At 33.8% G+C, this 25,995-nt stretch overlaps 1 protein-coding gene across 15 annotated transcripts in view; it reads right to left on the bottom strand.

The window, feature by feature from the left end:
- ADGRL3 (adhesion G protein-coupled receptor L3) overlaps positions 1–25,995 on the bottom strand; it is an 841,123-nt gene that overhangs the window by 151,649 nt on the left and 663,479 nt on the right. For 12 of the 15 annotated variants that reach the window (XM_077136976.1, XM_077136982.1, XM_077136975.1 and 9 more), the window contains 4 exons: positions 17,099–17,401; positions 15,563–15,666; positions 6,041–6,226; positions 3,157–3,195 (listed from right to left, as the gene is read on the bottom strand). In XM_077136976.1, coding sequence (XP_076993091.1) covers positions 3,157–3,195; positions 6,041–6,226; positions 15,563–15,666; positions 17,099–17,401 — 632 coding nt within the window. The remainder of the gene's footprint in view (positions 1–3,156; positions 3,196–6,040; positions 6,227–15,562; positions 15,667–17,098; positions 17,402–25,995) is intronic. The other 3 variants (XM_077136985.1, XM_077136987.1, XM_077136986.1) reach the window with 3 other exon arrangements.

Genomic DNA, 25,995 nt, shown 5'->3' with positions numbered 1-25,995 from the left:
TAAAATTATAATGAAATAAGAAAGCACTGGACCCCCAACTCTTTTTAGCAGCAAACACAATGGGTTGATTCATACTTTATTTTAATTTAAAAATCATATCAACCACCAGTTAGGAAGACAGAAGAAGCAAAAAATGGATCTAGACTATTCATTAAATATACATTGGACCTCTAAATAAATTAAGAGTTAAGTGATTTTAGGTGGTCAAAATAAAAAAAACCTGGGCAAATCATTGCTTGTGCCAATGTAAAGGCCATATTTTTAAAGAAACTCATGATGACTAATGAAACATCTCAACTCAGATTTACTATATAAAGCACTCAGCTTCATAAATAGAGATGTTCAGAATGTGCTATGATCATTAAAAACAACAGGGACTATAAGGCAAGTCTTTAAAATGCAAATATACTAAAGTTTAAAGTAATATTCCTCTGGAATTTCATAGAATAGTATCTATGTTAAGGCAATGAGAAATAGTTCCTTGCATTAATGAGCAGAGCCTTTCCACTTAAACAATATTCTGTGTGTGCTTGGTCTTATCAGATGTTTAGTCAATAGCTGAAATATTTACTCACAGCCAGTCAATTATAACACCAGGAAATCAGCCATTGAATAAACTCTGTTCTAATTTCCCATCCGAGATTCATGTTTCAATGACCATGGGTTTCAGAGATTTAAATACCAAAAGGCAAATTCTCTCAAAGCCCTCATTAAAAGGATAGCATGGATTTAAATTAAAAAAAAAAAAAATCCTAATATCACTCAAAAATGATCTTCAGTTTTCAGTCATGAAGAATACGTCAATGCCTTTATCTGTCCCACACACTATGAATCAAAGTTTTGCTTTACTAGCCTCCCAAGACAATGTCTTTTTTAAAATCGTGGAAAAGTAAACCCAATTTCTTGTACACAACACTTTATTAATTTATAAAGTCAACTACAAAATAAGAAGCCTATCTCCTTAATTTCTGTTCAATGTTAAAAATTACTTTTATTCATTTAAAATATTTGTCTCATAAAATGTCGCTATTGTTCTTATGCTAATAACTTCAATTTCAGAATGAAACTCACATACACACTAAATACTATTTTTTTTTCATTTTTAGCTTTTCATTCTATTTTGGAAATTGATCATTCTACAGAAAAAAAAAACAAAACAAACAAAAAAACTTTGATACATTTACTTAGCTTTTTATATATCATTGTCTTTAGAAAATTGAGGGTAAACAAGAAAAGCTAAGATTAATATAAAGGATACAATAATATTTTGCCTTTGTGCTTTCTTCCTGATTTTCTTTGAATTCTACTGTTAAATGCTTTCAGGATAGGTAAGGTCATATGGGGTATGTTTTGGAATAGTAAGGTATTCTCAACATTTGGAAATAAAATGAAGAAAAACAAAACCCTCTTGAGTATAAAATTGGTAAGAAATAACACATAATGAATGAGTTTGACCATCTGTAAATTTAACTGTCCCACAGCGACCATTATAATGTGTTCTTATGAGGCTCAAGAGACTTGGAAAACACCAAAGTCCAATCATGGTATTTAGTATGCATTCCCAGGATGAAAAAACTGAAGAAAGTTGAATCTACTCAACAGTACTTTCTGAAGTGCTAATAGTGTACAAACATTTATAAATCATTATTGTCTCCTAGCTGGTAAAATCCTAGGGCAGGAACTGTATTTATCCTGTTCATTACTATTTGTTAAGGGAGTGAAGGCATTTATGTATGGCATTTAGAAAAGAGGCAGCTGAAAGAAAAGGAATTTGCCAGCCAGAGTTAAAGCACACGACTATAGCTAGCAGATACAGATGTTTACCTTCATTAAAAAGTTTACTTTATTGTGACAGACAGACAGAGATAGAAAGATAGATAGCTGGATTGACAGATGAAAAGAGAGAGAGTGATATGGCAAATATGGCAAAATATTAAAACTGGTGGATAAGGGTATCTGTGGGGGATAGATCTAAGTTGGAGTTCTCTGTGTGGGGTTTGTATTACTTTTTGTAACTGTCCTGTAAGTTTGAAATGATTTCCAAAAAACAAAGTTAAAAAAATAATTTAGTGCACTGTGTTTTTCAGAACTTGAATAAACTTTCCCCCAAGGCCATCAACTTCCTTGTGCTATAATTTTATGTTCACCATTTATTGATTATATGTTCAACTCACAGTTCTATACTACCCTGAAAGATAGTGGATGTGAGTATTCAAATCATTGGAAAGATAAAAATGAAAAGTAGGTATTTAATGTTTACACCAGTTTAGCTTCTCAAGATTTTTGTTCCATAGAAGCCAATACCCTACAGTGTTCAACTGTGAATAAATTTTTAAGGTTTAATTTCTGGACTGCTAATCTGAGAATCAGTAACTATGGCTCTAAAGAGCATCTCTTCATAAATGCAGTTGGTCTTTCCCTTTAAACAATGCTATGATATGTATACTTTGAAAATAAAATTTACAGTTATACAGTTTCATATATACCCTTCCCTTCCCTCCCTCTCTGCCTTTCCGCTCCCCTCTTATGGGATTTTCTCTCACATAGAACCCATAAACATGGACATGTTTTTTATCTTGCTCAGAAATAAATTACAGCATTTTAGCTCGATAAAAATTACATTTAAGTCAAGGTTACCATGTTTACAATCAATGAGAGAGTAAACGAGTCACAAACATGTCTTGAGCCAATAAGCAGTTCCATTTTGGTATAGAAGTTTGATATTCCAAGAATCCTGGACCAAGTATTCTCATTATGAATGTGACTCTCATTTCTGAATGACTTGTTATACAAATATTGGCTGGCCCAATGTAAAAATGAAATCTTTTCAGACCTACCTCTATGAAGAACTTATATATTTAAAACAACTTATATTTTTCACCAAAACTCACCTCTTAGTGGCGGCCACAGTGTTCACACGTGAAGTTGTACTTCCTTCTAGTCTGTGTTCCTCATGTTTGACAAAATATTGGCACTGTCAAATGTCTTTTAGCATATACCATTCATGTCTTTCCTCTCCTACCTTCCAAGCCTTCTCTAAAATTCCTTTAGTTAAATAGGGAACATTATCATTCTTCTATCAGATGCACTCATACATGCTTTCGCCAACTGAGACATTTCAACAACTTAACACATGTATAAAAACGCAGAAAGTACCTGGACATAGGCTCTGCAAGAGCGCTCTCTTTTCTGAAGCTGAATCCATTAAGACAGCAGATTAAACACAGAATAGAAAAAACAAGTTAGTGACAGAAGAAAACAAGAAAAATAAAAGAACACATCTACACAAAACACCTTATTTTCTTGTGCACTACTTTCTAGGAGAGAATAAAAGCTAAGCAGCAATAGAGGTAAACAGTGGCTGGGAAAATAATGACCAAGTCTCCTTTCAGAACTACCCAAGTGAAAACTGGATGGTATAAAGCTGTTAGTAATGGAGAGAAATCTTGGGATAAATTTAATAGAAATTAGCAAAAATCAATATACTACATTCATTTGAAATGATCCATTTCATATAAGATTAGTTATTAATTCATGAGTCACAAATGAAGACATATGAAGTTAAGTAAATTATATTAATAGTGTTGATCCCATTTTTCAAACTTGGTAGATTGTGGTTTATAGATTACATAAGTGCTGTGTACCACAAGTCATATGTCCATAAATAGAGGACATAATCTATTGATCAGGAAAATAGGAATGCCCATTTATTATGACCATTTGATTCTATGGGACAATGTGATGAGATAATTTGGATTAAAATAATTTGATGAATCTCTTGATTTGTTACTGCTTTTATTTCTTGAAGAAATGCGTTTGACAGTTTCCATGAAAAGAAAAACCACACACAAAAAAACAAAACATTTTAGAAACGTCTGTGGGATAAGAAGTCCATTTTCGTTTCTTTGTTTTTTGCATAGAGTGATGATTTTTTGTGGGCAAAAGGTGGACAGCCATTCACATTCTGCCCCGAACATTATTTTCCTGGTGACATTGGATAATTAATAAGTTTATTTGTACTTTTTAAATAAAATACCCCCACATTTTATAAATTAGGTTGTAGTTTCTCTCCTTTTTGCTAATTTTTTTTCAGTAGCCTTAATTGTTGAAGAAGACAATTTCACAGCTTTAAGAAGCAGTTATTCTGATGTCTTTTGTGTGGCTAATATGTTTTCAAGTAATTCATGTGCTCTTCAATGGGCCTTGAGCAGTTACTCCTCTAAAGAATTAAGTGAGGAACGAGTGAAAGTAAATTGCCAGGGCTGTCATTTGGATCACTGACTCGCATCCTGGTTTTGCAGGAACCTAAACCCTCCAGAATTTCAATGTGGAACACAATTGATTTGTACCCAGTTGGTTGCAGATCTGATGGATTGTAACTGCTTCAGGGAATGGTAGGGACCACAGGAAATGAGAGCAAGCCAGCAAGCATGTAAATAACCTTTGCCCTCCCATCTCCTTACCCCATCATGCAAATTAACATATGACAAACCACATTATATAAACAATTGAAAAGAGTCAAATGAGAAACAAAAGGAGCATTAAAAAGCTTCACAAATGGAAATTTGCCCATTACTTAGTTATTTGATATTCAGAGTAGGCAAGCTGATTAGCTATAGCTAGTTAGAATGTGACATTAATTGCCAGCTTTACCTGATACTGTCAGACATCAACACCATTTTTAAATAAAGATACAAAGTATTGCTATAACAAGTCATGTTATGGATATGTAACATTAATAGAAATGTCTACTTCCATAATATTATGATAACAATAGCTGGCAGCAATATTCAATAATAGTATACAGTCAACCTGGGTATTAACATTAAAGCCACAGCATACCCAGATTATATAGACAGCTGTGGATTATATTCTATAGGGTTTGGCTGTAATTCTATCAGAGGTATAAATGACAAAAATAACTCCTATACGCATGGAAAAAACTAATAATAATACATATCTAGGAGATAAAACTGTACCTGTTTTCTGGAGATGAAACTGAAGGAAAAACTGTATTTGCTGGATAAAATATCTGACTTTTCTATGTTGAACAATCATTATTTTAACAAAGTTCTTCCATCTTGATAATTGAGACTCTTACTACTTCAACAGGACACAGAAGAGCTAAATATATGAAAAGACCACTCTGCAAAGTCATTTTCTTTCTATGGGGTATGTTCGTTTAGTGAATTCTACAGGAAGACTTTATTCTCTCACTGACACATTCTTACAGTTCCAGGAGTAAAACTTTCATGATATTTAAGTCCCTAAAATCCAGTTTCAATAATTGAGCTCCTCTACTGCACAAATGCCATTTAAAGAACATGCGTTACTTTATGAGAGCAATTTTAACATCTTTCACATAGGATTTCTTGTCCTTATGATATTTTATTACATAGATAATTAAATTTCTTCTGATGTCATTACATTTATAACTAAGTATATTTTTCCTTAGAATAAAAAAATGAATTCCTTTCATTATGCACAATCCAAATTTGTTGGTATATACCTGACATTATCAAGTTTTAATGGTAAGATGCAAAATCTGAGTAATTAAAAAACCAAAAGCTATAAGAAGTAAAAATTTAAAACTAATTAGGTTAAGTACCTCATTTTAATACACTGAATATGGATTATTAATCTCTTCTCTCTGCTGCTCATTTTCTGAATTCCTACATATAGTTGACATTTGTTTTATCGTCAATTGTTCTGATATTAAAGTTTGAGAGGAAAAGAATGCAAAATAAATTGCACTTTTGCATGTTAACCTTAGAGAATTTAGCATGCAAAACAAAGGAACTACCATTGAAAACAGAATTGTAGACTCAATATACCAATGGAGAGATTATTTATTGTTTCTTTAGATTAAAAATCAAATAATGCTATAGTATTATAAAGTAATGAAGTAATGATGTGAACTGAATATACCTAGTGAGTGTCTTTAGAATGCCGTTAGTTTATAGAAAGAGAAAAGATGAAGCAGGAAAGTCTCACTGATTTTACTACAGTTTTAAAGTTATATATAACTGGTGGCCCTTACCTTGTTCAAACTGCGTGCAGCACTATCTTTTCCACCTGGGGTCAAGTTCCGGAGCTGTACATCTAGGAGGCCAACCAGCTGATCCATGGCACGGACTGAATAGGTGATGTCCCCAGCATTCAAATGATTTCTTGTCTGTTCAGCAAGCTCCCTAGCAATGTTAGCAGCTGTCTCTCCAGATTTCAACTGCAATTTTGAAAACAGAAACAAAAACGAAGGGATCTTACATTAATAATTTTGTCTCCTTTGACAATTATTTTTGCATGCAAGCTATAATCATTGAAACAAAAAACAGTTATTAAGCTCCATCTTCGGGGTCTAAGGGTAGTTCAGTGATAGAATTTTTGCCTGCCACGTGGGAGACCCAGATTTGATTCCCCACCTGCACACTTCCCAAAAAACAAAGAAGCAAACAAAAAATCAAAAAGCAAAAATTCAACAAATGGTGCTACAATACCAGGATACTTACATGGAAAAAAATGAAATGTGGCCCCCCATACAGCATACAAAAACAAAAAACAAAAAAATCCACCCAGCTTCACCCGGAATACACTCCCCAATTTTCCATGCTAATGCATTTTTCTTTTCAAAACTTGACTTACAGTTCAAGTCTTCAGGAAGTTCTTCCTAAAACTGCTACTTCTAAAACTCGTTCACACTTTAATTAGCCATTTGGGTGCTTAAATGTGAGGATTTCCGTGTTATTGTCTGTGAGTTTCTAAATTGGGCTTTGATGAGTATATGTTATCCTCAACCATATTCTAAGTTTGCAGAGGTAAATACAAATTTTCCACTGTGCCCAGTTTAGCACTTTCTACACCATGAACACTCACTGGCTGTAAGCTCTGTGAGGATTTTACCTCAATTAAAATATCTGCTTTTCAAAGTAGATTTTATCTTCTTACTAACATAATGAGAACAGAGTTTGCTCCCAAGGCACTGGAAAGCAAACTATGGCTTAGTTCTAGCATTTGCCTTTTCTGAAACTACAGGCTGATTTTTCAAATATATTCTGCAAAATATACCAAATTTTCAAATTTAACATCCAGAGATATTAAAAGAGATGAAGATTAATGCTGCATGATCACCTGAGCAAATTTGATAGCCCTGGATAATAAAAAGATAGGAGTATATATTAATTTTAAGAGAAGTAAACAGAACCAAAAAAAAGGTGATCTTCACGAACTCATGGCAAAAAAAATGTATAGTTTTTTCCTTATCATTTTCTTTATTTTTTAAGCTAATAAAATGAAGCAAAATTGTAACACATTTAAACAATATAAATGCATGTCTCTCATTTGCCCTCTATATTTTCACTTCCCAAATATAATGCTTGTTAATGGTTTAATATATATCTTTCCAAACATCAAGTTGCACCTATTACTCTCTAAGTATAGTAGCATGATTATTTAAGATCTTTTTTTGTTTGTTTTTTTAAGGCAGTTCAATATAGAACTCAGGACCACAAAATGATATTCAGAAAGCTGGAAGGAACATAAATTCTTATGTTTATTACCATTTACTAGGGCTTAATAAATAGTTGTAGTAAGATTGACTGTTAAAGAAACAAATGAATAAAGTGGAGTGTTTAGACCACATACATTCTTTAAAATTGTATTCTCAAATGTGTAGTAAAGTTTAACTCAGAAAGTTAAAAAAGTTTGATAGCCTCAAGTGCTGGCAAGGGCATGTGGAAATGGGTATCACTCTCCTAAAGTATTGATGGGAGTGTACATTTGTGCAGCTCCTAGGGAGAGTAAATTATCAGTGGCCTTTATACTTTGAAATGGGAAAACCACTGAATCAGATTTCTCTTATCACTAAGAAAAACACAGAGATATCAAAGAGACACATTCAAATATGTTCATTGTAGCTTGTTTATGATAGGAAAAACTGGATTATGGCTATATAAAACTATTAATATTTAAATATACCGTGAACTATTGGGCAATATTTTAAAATTATGAAGGAGATTGATACTGTTAACATAAATTTTCAAGATATATTGCTGAAATAAATGCAGATAAAAATATAAATGTACATTTATGTCAGCATGTTATTTACAGAATATGAACACACTGGATAAACATGCAACATGCACTTATGAAAAATATATATAATATTTGCATGTGTCTATTAAATGTGGGTACATGCATATATATTTAAATACACAGAATACTATCTGAAAGATGGGAATAAAAAGAGAAATCTTTACTGTAATGATTAAATTTTACAGGACTAGAATACATATTATTGTATAGTTAATTAGTACCTTTTAAAAAGCTTGAAAAATATACATTACTCCCACTAAATTTAGCCAATCTGTAAAATCTAGCCAGGGCCTACATATCTAAGATACTTGTTAAGAGTCAAATGGAAAATATAATAGGCTTCAAGTAAAAGTATGAAATAAATTCAATATAGATCAAAGAATCATTCATGAGCCATTGGTGGGTCATGGAAGCATTTCATGTGGTCACAAAGTGACATGAATGTGATTATAATCTACACATTTTAAAATTTTCTTTCAATAGGATTATTTACTGGTAATTTAGTAAATCCATTACTAAAATTCAGCACTCACTGATTACATTAATGAGATGTTAGTATTTACTAAGAATATTTAGTATTCTATGAAGAAGTAAATTTGATACTTCCTGATAATTTTGCAAAATTCATCCTGTGCACTGAATATCTGGATTGCTAAAATTCCAAAAATTTTGCAAAGGTACACGTTCATGATCAATTCCCTGTACATAATTTGTTGCTTGCTTTTGTAGTTTCCAACCTCTGCTATTCTTCTAATAATAAATACATTATTATTATTTTGATTCCACTTCTTTGTTATCACCTAATATTTTTTCCTATCAGAAAAAGCTGGGAAAGGTAGAACTCCTGAGTCTTTGATTCACTTAAAATGTGTCATGGTGAAAAAAATTTGAGATCTACTGAACTAGGCAGTATCTTTTCTTTGTTAACAGAGTACCTTCAAAATTAAGGATGTAAGTATTGACTTTTATCTTACCTATCAGTGAACATTATGAAAGGCAAAATTATTAATCAAACATAAAAATTAGAAATAAAAGCAACCGGATTTTCACATATTAATTTCCTTTTTGCTGTATAGTTGTATAAGCACAAGATTGAATGTTATTAAAATATTAAGGTGAAAAAGCCTATGTATAAAAATTTAAACATTTTCTTTATGTACAGCAATGAAAAAATTGAAAACTTAGATGTACTATTTTCAAAATTTAACTGCTTTCAACATAAAAGATGATGAGAAATTCAGCTGCCATTTCATGTGTCAATAGAAATTTTGTAAAATAGTGGCTCATACATGAAAAATACTAGTAGATTATCAAAAAACATTAGCTGTATTTTAGCATTCAATAAATGTTTATTTATAAGGAATAAATCTAGTCACACCATAAATGTTCATCAGCAAAATAATTATCTGGCTATGTTTTGCATACATACACACACACACATATATATATGTTCATAAATCATGAGACAGAACTTGCTCTGAGCAGGGATTCAGACTTACATACCCTATTCATGTAATCCAACTACAAAATAATTTAAAAGTTTCCCTTATATTGCCACAAGAAGTTTACAGGAAAATATTGAAGCACAAATAAATTATAAAATATTTATAATAAAAAAGAAAAAAGAATGCTCTTAAAGTAAAATAAAAATTGATATAAAGAATAATTATTCTTTTTGATCATCTCTTCATCTTAAAATTAAGTAAATCATAGCAAAAGTCTTTCATTCATTCTGCAATCATTTAAATTCCTGTTATTTCATAAGGAAATAAAGGAATATTTATAAGGAAATGTTCCTTATAAATGAATATTCATAAGGAAATGAATATTCATAAGGAAATGTTCAATCTTGCACATTTCTTGCCCCCAACACGCTCTCATTCTAGCAGTGGGGGGGTGGGGTGTAAAAGCAATAATGGTTAATTCAACACTAACTTGTAATAAAAGAATTGTATATGAGGCATGATGGGAGAAATAATACACACCTAGAAAGGGGGTGGGAGGACAACATAAAAGAAAACGTAAATGAAGCCTTAACCAGTTAAGTTGAGAGTGACCATATAAGATAGAATATTGCTGGGAAGATAAGCCAAGGGGATGCTATACGAAAAGGAAAGTCTAGAATAACCACGGTTTGGGAAGACAAGGTATCATAGATTCAAAAGGAGAAAAACAAATTTGTTAGAACTTCAGGACCAAATGTTGATGCCTACATCACATAAAATTGTATGTTTGGGTGTATTAAATACATAGGAAATCTACTTTTTAAAAAATAGGATATATTTCAGCCTATAGGCTGCCTATAGATTCATTTGTTTTTTCACCAAAATTGGAATTATGGAATAAGTGGTGAATAAAAAAGATTCCCAATAACATGGAACTTACACTCTAGCAAAGTAAATAAGTGTTTATTAATTGCACAATTGTTTGATTTTTTTTTTTTTTTAACATGGGTGGGCACCGGGAAACGACCCAGGTCCTCGGGCATGGCAGGCAAGCACTCTTACCTGCTGAGCCACCGTGGCCCGCCCACAATTGTTTGATTTTGATTTTGGCTGGTATAATATTAAATCAAAGTGTGGTAGTACAGTTTATGGGCATTTTAACTGGAGAGTTAGGGAATAACTTAAGAAATGCTTCTGAGGATGAATATTTAATCTGAGATGGAATAAAAAAGAGTGTTATTTTGGGGTGAGTGTGGGAGCTTCCAGGCAGAAAAAAAATGGCTTTTAAGAGATAGAGACATGGAGTCTTAAGAAACTGCATAAAGAGGCAATGTGTTTGGAGTTAGGCAGCTGGAGATTAAGTAGCGCCCCTTTGGAAGTCATGATAAAGATTTTGGAAATGTTCTAAGAGCAAGGGGAAGCCATTAAAGAGTCCAAACAAGGAGTGGCAGACTCAAGTTTGTACTTGAAAACAAACTCAGGGGAAAGGGTTAGAGAGCTCAAGAGCTAGTAAAAGGAGACTTGCTTCAGAGCCTACAGCAATAGAGGGAGGGGCTTGATAAGGGTGAAGGAAATAGAGAGAAGGGAAAAGTACATTGATTTGAGAGGGATTTACAAGTGCATTAGATAGGCCTAGTTTCTGACTGGATGCTGGAGATAATAAAGGAGAGGGAGATTCCAGTAGCCACACCAGGGACTCTGGTTTGCATGACTGGTTGATGCTGATGCCATTCTCTCATGCCAGGACCACGGTACCTCCACTGTCCTGGCTCAGTTCAGAGCTCACCTCTCAAGACTGGCCTCCACTAAACACATGTTTTTAATGGATCCCAAAGTTACTCTCTCTAATCAACCTATTTATTTCTCTCACCACAATTATTATGGAACTGTAAATATCTTATTTCCATACAAACATTGAGTTTGAATATGTTATTGAAGTTGAAATAATGTTATTATGAGGTCTGTTACCTAGGTAAATGTCTGGCTCTAATTCTAATGATAAAATTTATTGAATTCTATTAAAATTATTTTTCAGAAATAAGCACATATGCGCTGAGATATATTATGAGTTTTGTGAGGATTAGCAAATTAATTCCTGTATTAATATGGTGGGATTATATCTGGAATCTAATAGGGGAAGGGAAACCTGCCAGCTTTAAAGATAATAATTATGACAGACTGATCGATTTATATTTTTGATTTTGACCCAACTCAAAAACAATAAGCTTGGCATTTTATGAAATTTATTATATCAAATATTAATTGGGGTGCCATGGTGTTTAAGTACATAGCTATATAACTACCATTTCCTTGGAAAATTCATCTATTTTACTAGATATCTAAGTCATATGGGTATATAAATAATGAAATGCTTCTATCAAACAGTTGAAGGTAGGCTAAATAAGTCTGAAGTCTTTAAAACCCCACCAATTACTGACAAAATTAAGAAGCGATTTACTTTCATTCCACACTAGGTCTAAGGGCATTAAATGAAAGAACTAGGAGACAGCAATTGGCTTATTTTATACTGAAGAACAGCAGCATCATTTCTAGATCTTTCCATCTTTCTTCACCAGAAAACATTGGAATAACCTTGCACTACCTTAAAAATCTTCCTACAGCATGGATTCAAACAAAAGAACAAGGGCTTCATTTTATCAGTGAAATATTTTCCAATGAAACATTCTTTACCAGATCATAGACTAGGAAGGCACCCCTTCTTTACATGTGAATAAATAAGAAAGCTATTCAAAACTCTAAATTCACAGAATTTTAGGCTGAAAAAGATTGGGAAAATTATAAAGTGGAATGAACTCTTTAAAGCATGCAAAAGAGAAAACAGAACTCCTTTTTCAAAAATTGAGGCCAACCTAGAGATCAAACTGAAGGCAGAGACCATCATTTTATTAAGCAGCCATTTAAAAATGTGAAAGAATGGAATATTTTGCCACTTAGGTTTGATGAGGCAGGGCTTTGAGCTAACTTGGCTTTCAATAAGAACTGAAAAGTATTTCTAAAATATTCACCTGAAGAGATACATCTATCTGTCCTTCTGATATGCTGTCTATCTATCAGTCATTGCTGGGGTGACGGGGTCTCATTCTATATAGTTGATGCTTTACATTAAATTTAATTATTATGATAGTATTCGAGATCATTTGTTTGCAACAAATTTCTTTGTAATATCCTGACTTTAAAAGTTATATTTTCTCTAGTGAAATGTAATCTGCTCTCATTCACCACACAGAATTTAATCTATAATTTCACCAGTATATAAGTGACCTCAATTCACTTGTGGGTCAGAAAACATTAAGTTTCTTTGTCGTTTTCTCCCACTTGGACTAACTATTGGCCTAACAAATTATTTCTTAAAGATAATACAAAAGTAAAGTTTACTTTTTCCAAGCAAAATAGACATTCAGATTCATTTATCCATACATCTTGTTATCTACATAGGTGCCTGACATACAATGAATGAATATTATTGAAATAATGAAATTAATAATCGACCTAACTTTACATACGGGGAAACTGATTCAGAAGTTAAGTTGACTTGCCCACCATGGCTCAACTATCAAGTTCCCCAGGCCAGTACTATTTCCTTTAAAATACCCAGGAATTCCCTAGAGAGACTATAAAGCCAAAAAGTAGGTGTCTCACACCCAAGGGTGTATTCACCCATGAAACCTCTGGGAAGGAGAAAATTACCTTGTTTCAATCAAGGAATCACCACTTTCATCTATATATATAGCTTCTTAACATATGTTTTCCTTGGGGAATAAAAAGAGTTCCTTTTCTTTGAAAGTTTGAAATTCATAGAATTAGACCAGAGGCAAATAATAGAACTAAATCATTGAAGATACATATTCTACTTTAATTTTTCACCATGGCAAAAAAATAAAATAAAATAAATAATAATAATACTTAGAGAGGAAAAAAGGGGAGGAGAGAGGGAAGCAGTAGAAGGTTGGATCAGAGGAGATGGGATTTGGAAAAGGAAAAGGAAAGAGAGAGTGTGAAGGGTAAAACGAGAGAAGGATGGGAAAAGGAGGAGAAGTGAGAAAATGGGAAGGAGAAAAACGCTGAAGACTATGTTGGGTAACTTCCATTTGCAAGTTCAGATCTGCTGTCCCTCATCTTCTAACCTGCTCTCTGCCCTACAAGGTGGACAAGTGCCAGATTCTCTGACTTCTGTTGGGCTTGACCAATGGAGAGGCAAAACAGATGATTGGAAAGAGCAAGGAGAGTAAGATTAGGTATGTATCCCCCTATATTCCTTTCTTAAGTCACCTGGAGCAACGGCACTCTTCTATTTTCTGGTCATTCTTTTGAGCCTTGCATCTTACTGGTCCAGGGTTGGAAACAGCTCCTCTCGTATTACAGTTTAACTAGTACCATAGCTAAAAATGCTCTCTAGATAAAGGCAGACATAGATCAAACACCAGTTCCACCATTAACCAGGGGCCAGTTGCATAACCCAATTTGGAATGTTCAAAGCCTTCTTTTACACTTCTGATGATTTTATAAATTTATGATTAATCAATGTAACAAAGTGCTACAAATTTGAACTGACTAAATTCTACAATTTTAAGCTAATATTATAGTATCTACAAGACTAAACAGAAATGCTTTGGAAGAATGGGACATATTTATTATAAAACAAAAACACCCATTCTTAAATCAAATGGGCAGCAGCTGTCTGGTCTTTGAAAGGAATTATCTCTTTTGTCATAAGATTAGCAGGTCTGCAGAGGAAAGAAAAAAATTAAGCATCATTTATCAGTTATAGTCACTTAGTAATTCCTGAAATGAAACAGTCCAACTCTATTCAGAAATTACCATGAATACATCTAGCGTCCTAGGTGAATTATTACTGAATTAATGCTAACCCCTAGGCTAAGTATGTAGGGAGTAGTTTTTAAAAGTTGCTAATGTAAGGAGATATGCTACTGATCTCTTAATCTAATCACATTCAGCAAGAGTTATTTGCCCTGAGGTCTGAGCTACATTGTAATAAAATCAAAGGACATAAAAACTGTAGCAGGAACAGTGCAGAAATTGGAGAAGCTTCATTATGAATAGCAACAAGTATGGAGATGCATATGTAAGAAGGTAACTGAAGTCAATATAACCACTGTTGTTTCATGATTTAGGGTAAAGAGATAGTTATGGCTCATCTACTAAATGATCTACTGGGTAGATAGTTATGGCTTATTATACAGTATATTATTGAGGATAAGCCTGGTTAAAAACAAATAGAGAAAAAAACAAATGGCACAGACAGGCTTTTAGTAAGGCCGTTATTTGTAATATTTCTCAGGAAAAATCTCTTTCAGAAATTCCTCAACATAGCTAATATGTCATAGAAGGCCTCTCCATTTTAAGAGTGCATAAATCCACACAAATTGCTATCATAAGGATTCATCCCATAGCCCTTTTGGCATAAATGCACATCTGGTCTCTGTTTGTAATGAAATCAGTTCAAAGCCCCACAGTGCATTAATAATAAAAATGTTCAACATATTGCAGCCAAATAAGCCCTGCAAATTTGAGTCTGAAAGATTCTGTCGCACATGCATATTCTTTTAACACTGATAAATGATGAGATTACAGAATATTTATCAAATAGCTTAAGATTCCAAAGGTAGATTTTTTTACTAAAATTTTTATTTTCACAGAAAAATCCATATGTATGTATGCTAAAAACTTTTGCTTGCTTAATTTAAAATGCCTCATGGACTTCTATATCTGTAGTCCACAATACACAGAAATTTTATTAATAATAAAATTATTATAAGCAGTACTGCCTGGCTGAGAGGAAGTTCATGAATTTGCACTGCAACAACAATAAAATTCTAAAATTAGCTCACAGCACATCGGAGTTTGCCTTAAAGATTGTGTTAAATTAATATATGATATATTTTCCATTATAACTTTTAAAAATCTTGATTGTTTGCAGCAGATGTAAACAACATAGAATATCTGGGTTAAGGAAAAGCCTTCTTTGTCAGTCACAAGGTTTTTACCTTTTGTGTTATATGATTGACCCAAGGAGAAGAACAGTTGCTGAGATCTGGTCCTTGTGGATCCCAAATTCCATCAGGTGCAAGGCATAGATAAGTTGATACACCTATAAAAAGAAGAGAGGTAGGTTTGCTTCAAATAGTCAAGCTATCTTCCTTAGAATTGCTTTGCATACATGTCATGTTTAAATATGAGCAAAGGCAAAAATGAGATAACTAAATTGGGATAATATTTATTAAAACACGAACTACAGTTCCTGATGTGCAAAAATTGGCATTCAAGGAATGCTGTACAATAAACAAAGACACTTAATATTTATAAAGTACTTCCTGGCAATTATGTTAAGAATGGGAAATATTCAGTGATAATTAGATAGACATTGTGTCTGCATCAATGGAACTTACTGCTGGAGTTTTCAGAGGCAGGGTTACAGTTGAATCTTAAAGGATTTGGTTTATAGATATTTCAGGAAAACAAGGTGGGATAGGTCATTCCTAAGTAGAGGAACAACATGTCATTTTGGGAAAACTTCATATTAAGTTCTTTGCACTGTGGTCTACTGGTTGACTTGTTGGGGTATTATATTTAAAGAACTTAGAAAGGTAGGCAGGGACAATACCTCCTATATCAGCTGCAAGTGCTGGAAAATCAATGAACATTCATCAAAGGAGAGACATGAGGAGATTTAGGTTCTAGAAAGATAACTCTGGCAGTAGTAGGTAGCATGGAGGATGAATTTGAGGAAGCGATGTGGAGATTAGGAATAAACTACCATAATGATGCAAGTGAGAGAGTGTGAGTGCTGGAACTAAGCCATAGAAGGAGGTGTAGAAGAGTAAAAATAAGATCAAAATGTATTGGCAGTAACGTAGGAGGGCTTCAGAAAGATTCCTTTCAACCTTTTTTCTGAACCTTACAAAACAATAACAGCATACTTCTTGTATTGCTTTGCTGTTTGCAAGATGCTTTGGAATAGAAGATCACATTAATCTTCACAACAAATTTCTAAAATAGAGGACTGTTATTTCACTTTCTCCTGTTGAATTTTAGGAAAAGTTTTAATGTTTTTAAGACAGAAGCTTTTGGCTTCATTTTCTTCCAATCAACATCTGATGACTGGCGACAGGCAAGAGACTAGCTTCCAGCCATCAAGTGGCTCACTGTGTGCTGCTGCATAGAGGAGCTGGCTCTCTGGCAGCCAGAGGCTCCACAGTCTAGTGGTAACTCAACCCAGAGACCTGACAGCATTGGTAAGGGCTATTGATCTCACACATATTCCCATCAGATTCTCACCTATGACTTCTTCAGATTTCATTTTCAGTGGAATATATTGCTTTAAGCTGTAATTCAAATGAAATCAGAATGTAATCAACTATGAAGTGACCAAAATATATGTGGAAAGAAAGAAAGAAAGGAAGTTAGGAAGGAAGGAAGAAATAAAAGAAGGAAGGAAGAAGTTAAGAAGGCAGGGAAAATGCTAGAGAACTTAGCCAAAAATAACAATACACCCTTAGCTTAGGGCTTTAGGGCAGACTTACCTATAGTTCCTGCAGGGCATGGCTGTTTTGCCATCTGTCCTTGACGGGTTTTAAACCACATGATTTCTCGGGCTTCCACAGCCTCACAGCTCTCTTCTACTGATGGGATTTGGGATGATGCTGATGGTAGGTGTGTGGTAATGTCATCAAGTACTTCAACAGCTGGAGATGGGGTGCTGGTACTCCTGTTTTTTTTTCCTGACACTGATGGAGTGGTACTCCTCACTGGACCCCAAGTTGTGCTTCGAAGTGTGGTACTGGTAGTGGTGCTTCCCATACCAAGTGGTCCTGTGGTAGAGATTTCTGAAATAAAATTCAAAAGAACACACCTACATTGCTTGCTCACTTTAGGACCTTAAGATGTCCTAATACTTTAGAAACCATTTCTATTGGACAGTTCAAATAGCTTTAAAACAGGCAAAAGAAAGCCAATACCAGATTCTCTTGAGTACCCAAGTCAAGCTTTTTTATGGTTCTTCTCAAGACAAATTAAATAAATCAAAATTATAATAAAAAACAAACACACTTCTCTTATTACAACTCAACTCTTCATTAAGCTTATTAAAGCCCCTGGCCTTTTTGACAATTAGGGAATTAAAATTCAAAGTCCTCTCTACAGAATTCACAAATTTGGTATCGACAGGGGAAGAACTATATACAATATTTATTTCATATTAATTGTGTGTTCCTAAACATGCAGTAAATAAGGGAGAGGGAATAAAAGATGAGACAGAAAAATGTGCTCACTATCTAAAATGTAAAGAGCAATTCTAATTATAGTCTCCTTAGCACAAGTTAGTGCTGATAATCTACCTTGGTGCTCTTATACTGACTCACCTTAAAACTAAATCAGCCACATATGATACATAGTTTCAAAGTTGATCTTTACTAATATAAAGTATAGAGTTTCCAATTACTTATTTTCTAAGCTGACCTTTTAAGTGGGAAATGTATTCCAAGTTCCAAATAAAAGGCATGAGTTCTCTTGCATTACCAGGCTATTGAACCTACAATATATACAAAGAAATATCCTGATAATACTATGGAAATGATCACAGTAGAGAGTCATCTTTTTGAGAGAATGTATTCACATCTCCATCATGGGAATGCAAGGATATACCATTCCTTCACACATGTACACTGACCTCCTAGCTGTAAGATTAGAAATTACTCTTTACCTCACTTACTGGAAAAAAAAATTTATAGTGGGACTGCTTTAGCCAGAGTCAATAGAGTTCAGTTTCAGGAGCTGTAGGAAGTTTTGTGAGTCTCCAACTCTTAATCATTCATTGTTTGCTTCTATTTTGCATGCCTAGACTCTCTGTGCCCCAGAAAAAAGTCCCAATACATCACCATGTATTTAATATATATGTAAATCTTTCAAAACCAGGACAGAGATATATAAATGAGTGGGTGAGTAGGAGGGGATGTATTAATTTTGTGGAGATTTAATCATTAAAATATCCTGAAATAATTTTCTTTGTCATCTTGTTCTTTCTTCTTCCTTCTCTTTCCAACTTTACTCCTCTTTTTCTTCTGTCCCTTCTCTGTGTGAATGGTAACGCTCATAAATACATCTACTCAAAGCTCACAGAAGAAAACAGAATATCATTTCCCCCTTTTCTTTCACACACACATACACCATCTACCCAAAATTGCCACATCTTATAGATTGTTTTGTCTATTTGAAATTAATCTCTGTCCCTCTTTTTTACCTCTTTCCAGCCATCACTACCTATGTTCAACCCATCATCTTCATCAACCGGATGAAGAGAGCAGCCTTCTAACCTTTTTGTTAATGAAAGTAATGCCAGAGAAAAATGGCAATAAATTAAGATAAATAAACAGTGATGAAGAAAAAATGAAATAGCACTTGATTTTTTTATGCATTAACTTTAAAGAATATGTGTCAGTGGTATCATTGCTGAGACCAAAGTATTTTTTGTGCAGATATTTCCAGCTGCTGGGAAACCTTTTAAACTTTGTACTATTTGAGGAGTAGTAAGATGTGCTAGTTTGAAACCATTATGTACCCCAGAAAAGCCATGTTCTTTAATCCTCATTCAATATTGCTGGGTTGAATCTTTTTATTGTTTCTATGGAGATATGACTCGCCCAATTGTGGGTGGTAACTTTATATTAGATGGTTCCCATGGAGATGTCTTCACCCATTCGAGGTGAGGCTGCTTACTGGAATAGCCTCCAGAGTAGCCTCTCAATTCTATTTCCTCTTGGTCACTGATACCTTATTATTGTATTTGTTACAATTTTGTTCCCCCTTTTGGCCAGTAAGGCATTGTCATACCACAGCGCCAGGGCCAGGCTCATCTCTGGGAGTCATATCTCATGTTACTAGGGAGACTTTCACCCCAGGATGTCATGTCCCACATGTGGGAGCATGTAGGGTAATATGTTTACTTTCAGAGTTGAACTTAGAGAGAGAGGAAGACCACATCCGAGCAACGAAAGAGGTCTTCTGGAAGTAACTTTTAGGCGTAACTATAGGTGGGCTAAGTTTTTCCTCTTCATAAATAGCTTCACAAGAGCAAATCTCAAGATTATGCACTTAGATTTTTTAAATAGGTTTTTAAAATGCATCATTTTCCTCTAGTAAAATGATCCAGATTTCAGATTTTTGGAGGTTATCAAAATAACAATATCATACCAAAATTTACTTAATAATGGCAGCACATAATGGAAATCAAAGTTCTTTATTTTTCTCAAAAAATAGCCCTGTTTAAACTTTTGTCAGAAGCAACTCATAGGTATGAATCAGAATATTCTACTCCCCTAATTAAAATACTTAAATGGTTCCTCTCTGCCCTCCAAACAAAGGTTTGACTACTTTTCTTTCATGTCCCTTCATGACTTTGTCTCTCTTGTCATTTGTAATGCTTCTCCACTTTTCTACTCTACTCTTTAAGCCATTAAGAATTACCAGTTATAATAGCACCTTGCTATTTCTGCAGGGTTATACCATTCCATTTGACTAAGCAGAATAAGAATCAATTTTGAAAACTGTGTCTGATTCCCACATACCCTCCCTCCCATTTACAACTCTATAAGACAACCCAGGTTCTGCTCAGTGCCAGATCTTGGCAGAATAAGTACTGGTGATATATATGTCATCTCTAGTGCCCCCAAAATAGAACTCAACTTATGGCCAAGGCACTGGGAAAAAAAAATCTAAATTCACAGAAGAGTCATACCAACACTCTTTGGTAAAGTTCTACCCCGTGTCATACATACAAGAGTTAGTCTCTGTGAACCTGCCACCAAGGGAGCTGTGATAGGACACTTTTTCAGTGTACAATGTTATTGAATCTTATGTGATAACATAGCTAGTTTAATAAACCTCTGTTATTATGTGCCTCTTACAGTTGTGTAAATCAAAGCATGGCTACTGTGTAAAAGAAAATAAGTTTGAAAGACTGTATAATACTTTGTTAAAAATGCTGTATAGGGCCGCGGTGGCTCAGCGGGCAAAGTGCTTGCCTGCTATGCCGGAGGACCTCGGTTCGATTCCCGGCCCCAGCCCATGTAACGAAAACGGAGAAACAAAATACAATAAAACAAGAAAATGTTTAAAAGATGTTTCCCTTTCTTCCTCTCTTCCTTCCTTCTATCCTTCCTTCCTTCTCTCTGTCTTTCCTTTAAAAAAAAAAAAAAAAAAAAAAAAAAAAAAAAAAAAAAAATGCTGTATACATTTCCTTTCTGTTTTATCATTGTTATAGTGTTTATTGTATTTATACAGAATAGTATTTTCATTAAAATGATTGAACGAAACCATATTAACATTTTCTCTCATACTCAACTTTTCAAAAAAAGTGTAAATTCCCCTGTGTGCTGGTTTTAAAGGATATATGTACCCTGAAAAGCCATGTTTTAATCAAAATCCCATTTCATAAAGGCAGAATAATCCCTATTCAATACTGTATGCTTGAATCTGTAATTAGATCATCTCCCTGGAGATAGAATCTAATCAAGAGTGGTTGTTAAACTGGATTAGGTGATGACATGTCTCTACCCATTGGATGGGTCTTGATTGGTTTACTGGAGTCCTATAAAAGAGGAAACATTTTGGAGAATGGGAGAGTCTGAGAAAGAAGAGAATGACATAGGCACAAGAAGCAGAGTCTACTAGCCAGCAACCTTTGCAGACGAAGAAGGAAAATGCCTCCTGGGGAGCTTCATGAAACGGGAAGCCAGGAGAGAAAGCTAGCAGATGATGCCATGTTTACTATGTGCGCTTCCAGATGAGAGAGAAACCCTAACTGTGTTTGTCATGTGCCTTCTCACTTGAGAGACAGACCCTGAACTTCATCGGCTTTCTTGAACCAAGGTATCTTTCTCTGGATGCCTTGGATTGGACATTTCTATAGACTTGTTTTAATTGGGACATTATCTTGGCCTTAGAACTGTAAACGAGCAACTTATTAAATTCCCCTTTTTAAAAACCATTCTGTTTCTGGTATATTGTATTCTGGCAGCTAGCAAACTAGAACACCCTGCTTACTGAAATTTATGGCCCACGGTTTATGTCAGTATTATTATTTTGTTTATTTTATTTAATGTTTTTTCACTTCAGATTGTCTTGAAAAGAATAAATACTATTTTGAATGCTGTTACCGGTTACAGTTTGTGGATCATCTTAATGGAAAAACAATAAAAATAACCTACATTTCTAGATTATTTGCCTTTTATAATATTTTTCTTGATATCTATTTTCTCTCATCTAGTTCCAGCCAAAAATGCATTTGGTATTATTATGAATTCCTTATTTTAAATATGTTAGAAAAGAGGCTCACATAGTCAATAATTCATAGTAAACACGTAGTTTAAATGACACAGTATAGTACATATTTTATGTTTTTATACTATACCATCAAAAACAACATTCTGAATTATTTCATTCATTCTACAACCACAGTTCTTCCTTAATTCTTTAAGAAGAAATTGAAGAAATAAAAAAGATTCTAGTAAAAGAATACTATCCCTCATCAGAAAATATATTTAGTATTTAGGAAGGGCAGCTTTTAAAAAAATGCAATACTTAAAATATAAACCTATGAAATCATAGAGTCAGGATGAATTTCACTTCACTACAGAAGAAATTCATAAACAGCCTGGCTTTTTTCTAAATTCCCTTCACTTTGCCCTTTTCTCTCTAAAATATGTACCACCTCTCATGGTTTTCCCTTTATAAAACTTTCCCATTCTACCTATGTCTCATGATGCCAGGGCACGTTACCTTCTATGATATCAGGGCCAGGCTTTCACCCTTGAAAAGTATGTCCCACATAGAGGGGAAGGTCATTGTTTGGCTTAGAGAGAGATCACATTTGAGTAACAGCAGAGGTTCTCTGGAGATTACACTGAAGCGTTAATTATAAGTAGATTCAGTTTGCTATTACAAAAATAAGTTTCATAAGAGCAAGCCTCAAGATTGAGGCCCTGGCTTATTAAGTTGGGAGCACCTCTTGCTTAAGAAAATGTCAGGAATTCCCCAGGCGGGGAAGTTTAATAGAACTTTTTCACTTCCTTCCCAAAATATTTTATTTTTTGTTGTATGTTTATATCAAATAAAGCTGAATTGGTTGTTTAAATTAACTGACTAGACAAACAGTATGCTACAGAAAATGTAACTTTTGGACAAAATAAGCATTTTCTTTTTATCTCACACAAAAGTTAAAGCTTTAAAATATAGACATTATTTTTTACCTTGTGTATTGATTTAAATTAGTTTTAACCAGATCAGCTTAATCACATATTTAATGAGAATTTTATCTTTTTTAGTTTTTTCTTTCTCTAGCAGTTGCTGTATGAAATTATGCTGACTTTCAGAGCAGGTGTCATGCAGATACTCAAAGTTTCATGGAACCACTAGGTTATAAAAATAGCAAATCATTTCAGAATTTAAAAATAACAGTTAAAACATACAACTTAAGGTCTAATTTTTATAAGCATTTTAAATGAAGTTACCTTCAGGAATAAAAACATTACGCAGTTGTTTTATATTAACAAACCATAGCTGAGGTTTATGTTTGGTTTACATATTTACCAGATTTTTGTTAATTAAAAGATAAAATATTATAAAAAAAAACAAAACAACTTTCCCATTCTAAAACACAATATTTTTATTGACTATGGAAGCTTTTCTTTCTTCCTAACCTCTATGTTTTCATTTACATCCAAGGTCAATTACTGAAGAAATCTTCCCAAGGCCCTGAAAGAGGAAATAAGAAAACTAACACCATAACCATGCTGCCAGTGGCTTTGGCTACTTGTCTGGTGCTCTGGGTAGAAAAAGGAATTTTTTCTGGCTACCATCGATACCAGTTAGTGGCAGCGGAGTTGATTACAGCTAGATTTTAAAAAGAAACATTAATATTACTAGTCATGAAATTATCAGATTTGTCATACTTGGCTCCATGAACTCTTGAGCCAGTGAACTTCCACAAACTATCAGCTGTGTGGAGACATGTTTACTTTGTAATTTGATCCATTTCTACTTTCAGATTCTTTCATAAGTAGAATATTATCCTTATGGTAAATAGAGGAAATGATCTGTTTTAATCAGCATGAACTTATACTGGCCTATGTAAGATACTAAGCTAAATACTTAGACTTTGGGCATCTTTAAAAATTATCTGTTACATATTTAGTCCTATCATGCCAGGAACTGTGTGGTATATTTTATATGTGTGCTCTAGTTTAGCACTCCCAACAATCTTGGGGTAGGTATACTTATCTTCATTTTGGAGATGAAAGAAGTTAAACTAAGTAATTTTCTAAAGAAGTTAAACTAAGTAATTTTCTAAAGCTGATATAGCTGGCCAGCGATAAAACTAGAATTCTATTCCAGTGCTATTAATGTGTATCTACCAGGGCTATGCTGTTGTAACAAATTTAGACAAAATTTACATTTTTTACAAATTTTTTAAGTGTAAAAGCTTAAAAAAAAAAATCTATCACAAACGTTGGTCACACATACTTTTGTAGATATTGCCATAGCCCAGCCCTGTTAGGCAGTTACTGAGCACTTACGAATCAGGCAGTATTTGAACACTCTACAGGGACTGACCCCTTTATCTTCTACCACAAATTTGTGAGAAAGTGCTATTAATTATCCTCATTTTTATCGATGGAGATTCACTTACTAGTTTGTAAGTGGGGGATCTGAGAAACAACCTGACTTTGTTACAGGGTCCCTGTTTCAGTTACCCTAACTTGGAGGGGACGGTAAGAACCTGATCTTGGATCACAGGAAAGCAGCTTGCCCTCTGCTGTGCAAGAGGCAGTTATCCTCTTGGAACTAGTTTCTTCCTGTTTATTCCATTTCTAGTTCTCCTAAAGTAAGCATTCAGAACGGGTTAGGGAAAATCTGTTGATTCCAGAACCTTAACACAATGTTCAACATATAAATAGGCAATAAACCATCAACAAAGACAAACAATCATGTGAAATAAAAACTGGCATTTCTTGAGCATTTGTTTATTTATTTAGCCAGGCAGTGCCCTAACGTTTTACACGAATAACTGAGGCACAGAGAGGTTAAGTGATTTCCCAAGCTCACACAGTTCAGGAGTAATAAAGATACTATTTTAATACAGATAGTCTGACGCCAGAATCTATGTGTATCCATATTATCTAACAACATGATGAAGGTTTGAAGTCTAATTTATTTACATATCAGAGTTTGACATACATTATTTGCCTAAAACAGATAAAAATAAAATAAAAGCTCAGCACTGGGCATTACAAGGTCAACTCATTCCATCCATAATTATTATAAGCACTACCACTTAAAATCCCTGTGAAAAGAGTTGTGTTGACAATAAAATGGTAAGTATAATTATCATGCCTGACTCTTGGGAAGCCCTTCCTAAAAGGCTTTATGAAAAAAAAAAAAAAAAAAAAGATTGGTGAAGCCAGGAAATAGAAAGAGGAGTATTCTTATCGGGGTTTGTTTTCTATTACACATTGTACTGGGCATCAAGGATTCATAGATGAAAGCAAGAGTGCTGTCTCGAGATGATTTTAAGCACTGTATTTTGTGGAAGCTACAACACTATCAATTATTCTAAGTGCCAGTTAGAACGTTTCGAAAAAGATCTCTGCCAATTAAACTCTGACATGCTTTCGATTGCCAGGCATATCCCAATTTATGAGATGTTAAAGAGTAAGATTATTACAATCTTAGACTTGATGAAATACTCTAGCAACAAAAATGCCTCCTTATAACACAACAAGACAAATCTCCACCATTTAAAAGAGGTGTGACCTTGGAAAAACTATAATACCTCTCTGTGCCATAATTTATGCATCTGTTAAATCTAAATAATAATATACATACTTATTTGAGAAAAAATAGCAATCACATTTAAAGTGCTAAGCAAAATATACAGTAGAGAATACTTGCTTAATAAATGTTCACTATCAGCAACAATATTGTTCTTTATTCCTTAATCCAATCCAAATTTATCATTGCTTACTCCATGCCAGGTATAATGCTAAATGTTGGAAATACAATATTGAACAACAAAAAAAAGCAAAAAGTAAAAATTGTCTGCCCTCATAGAGCTTACATTTTAGTCAGAGAGGCAGACAATAAATAGGATAAAAAATAAAATATGCAGTATATTATATAGCGAAATGTAGTAAGGATAACAAGAAAAAATAAAGCAAGAGAAGGTGACAGTAAATATAAATATTTGGAGAAGGGGATAGTGATTTTTAGTAGGGTGATCAGATATGGTCTAGCTGTTAGTGACATTTGAGAAAAGTCCTGAAGTAAAATGTGGAATGAGGAATATAAATAACTAGGGGAAGGGGAGTTTGTAGGCAGAGGGGACTGTGTGTGTGTAAGAATCAAACTAAGGTTAGCTTTCAGAAAA

Source organism: Tamandua tetradactyla, chromosome 19 (assembly GCF_023851605.1).
Source record: "Tamandua tetradactyla isolate mTamTet1 chromosome 19, mTamTet1.pri, whole genome shotgun sequence".
Lineage (NCBI taxonomy): Eukaryota > Metazoa > Chordata > Mammalia > Pilosa > Myrmecophagidae > Tamandua > Tamandua tetradactyla.
Note: the sequence above shows the minus strand (reverse complement) of the source record. Positions and strands in the feature narration are given on the sequence as shown.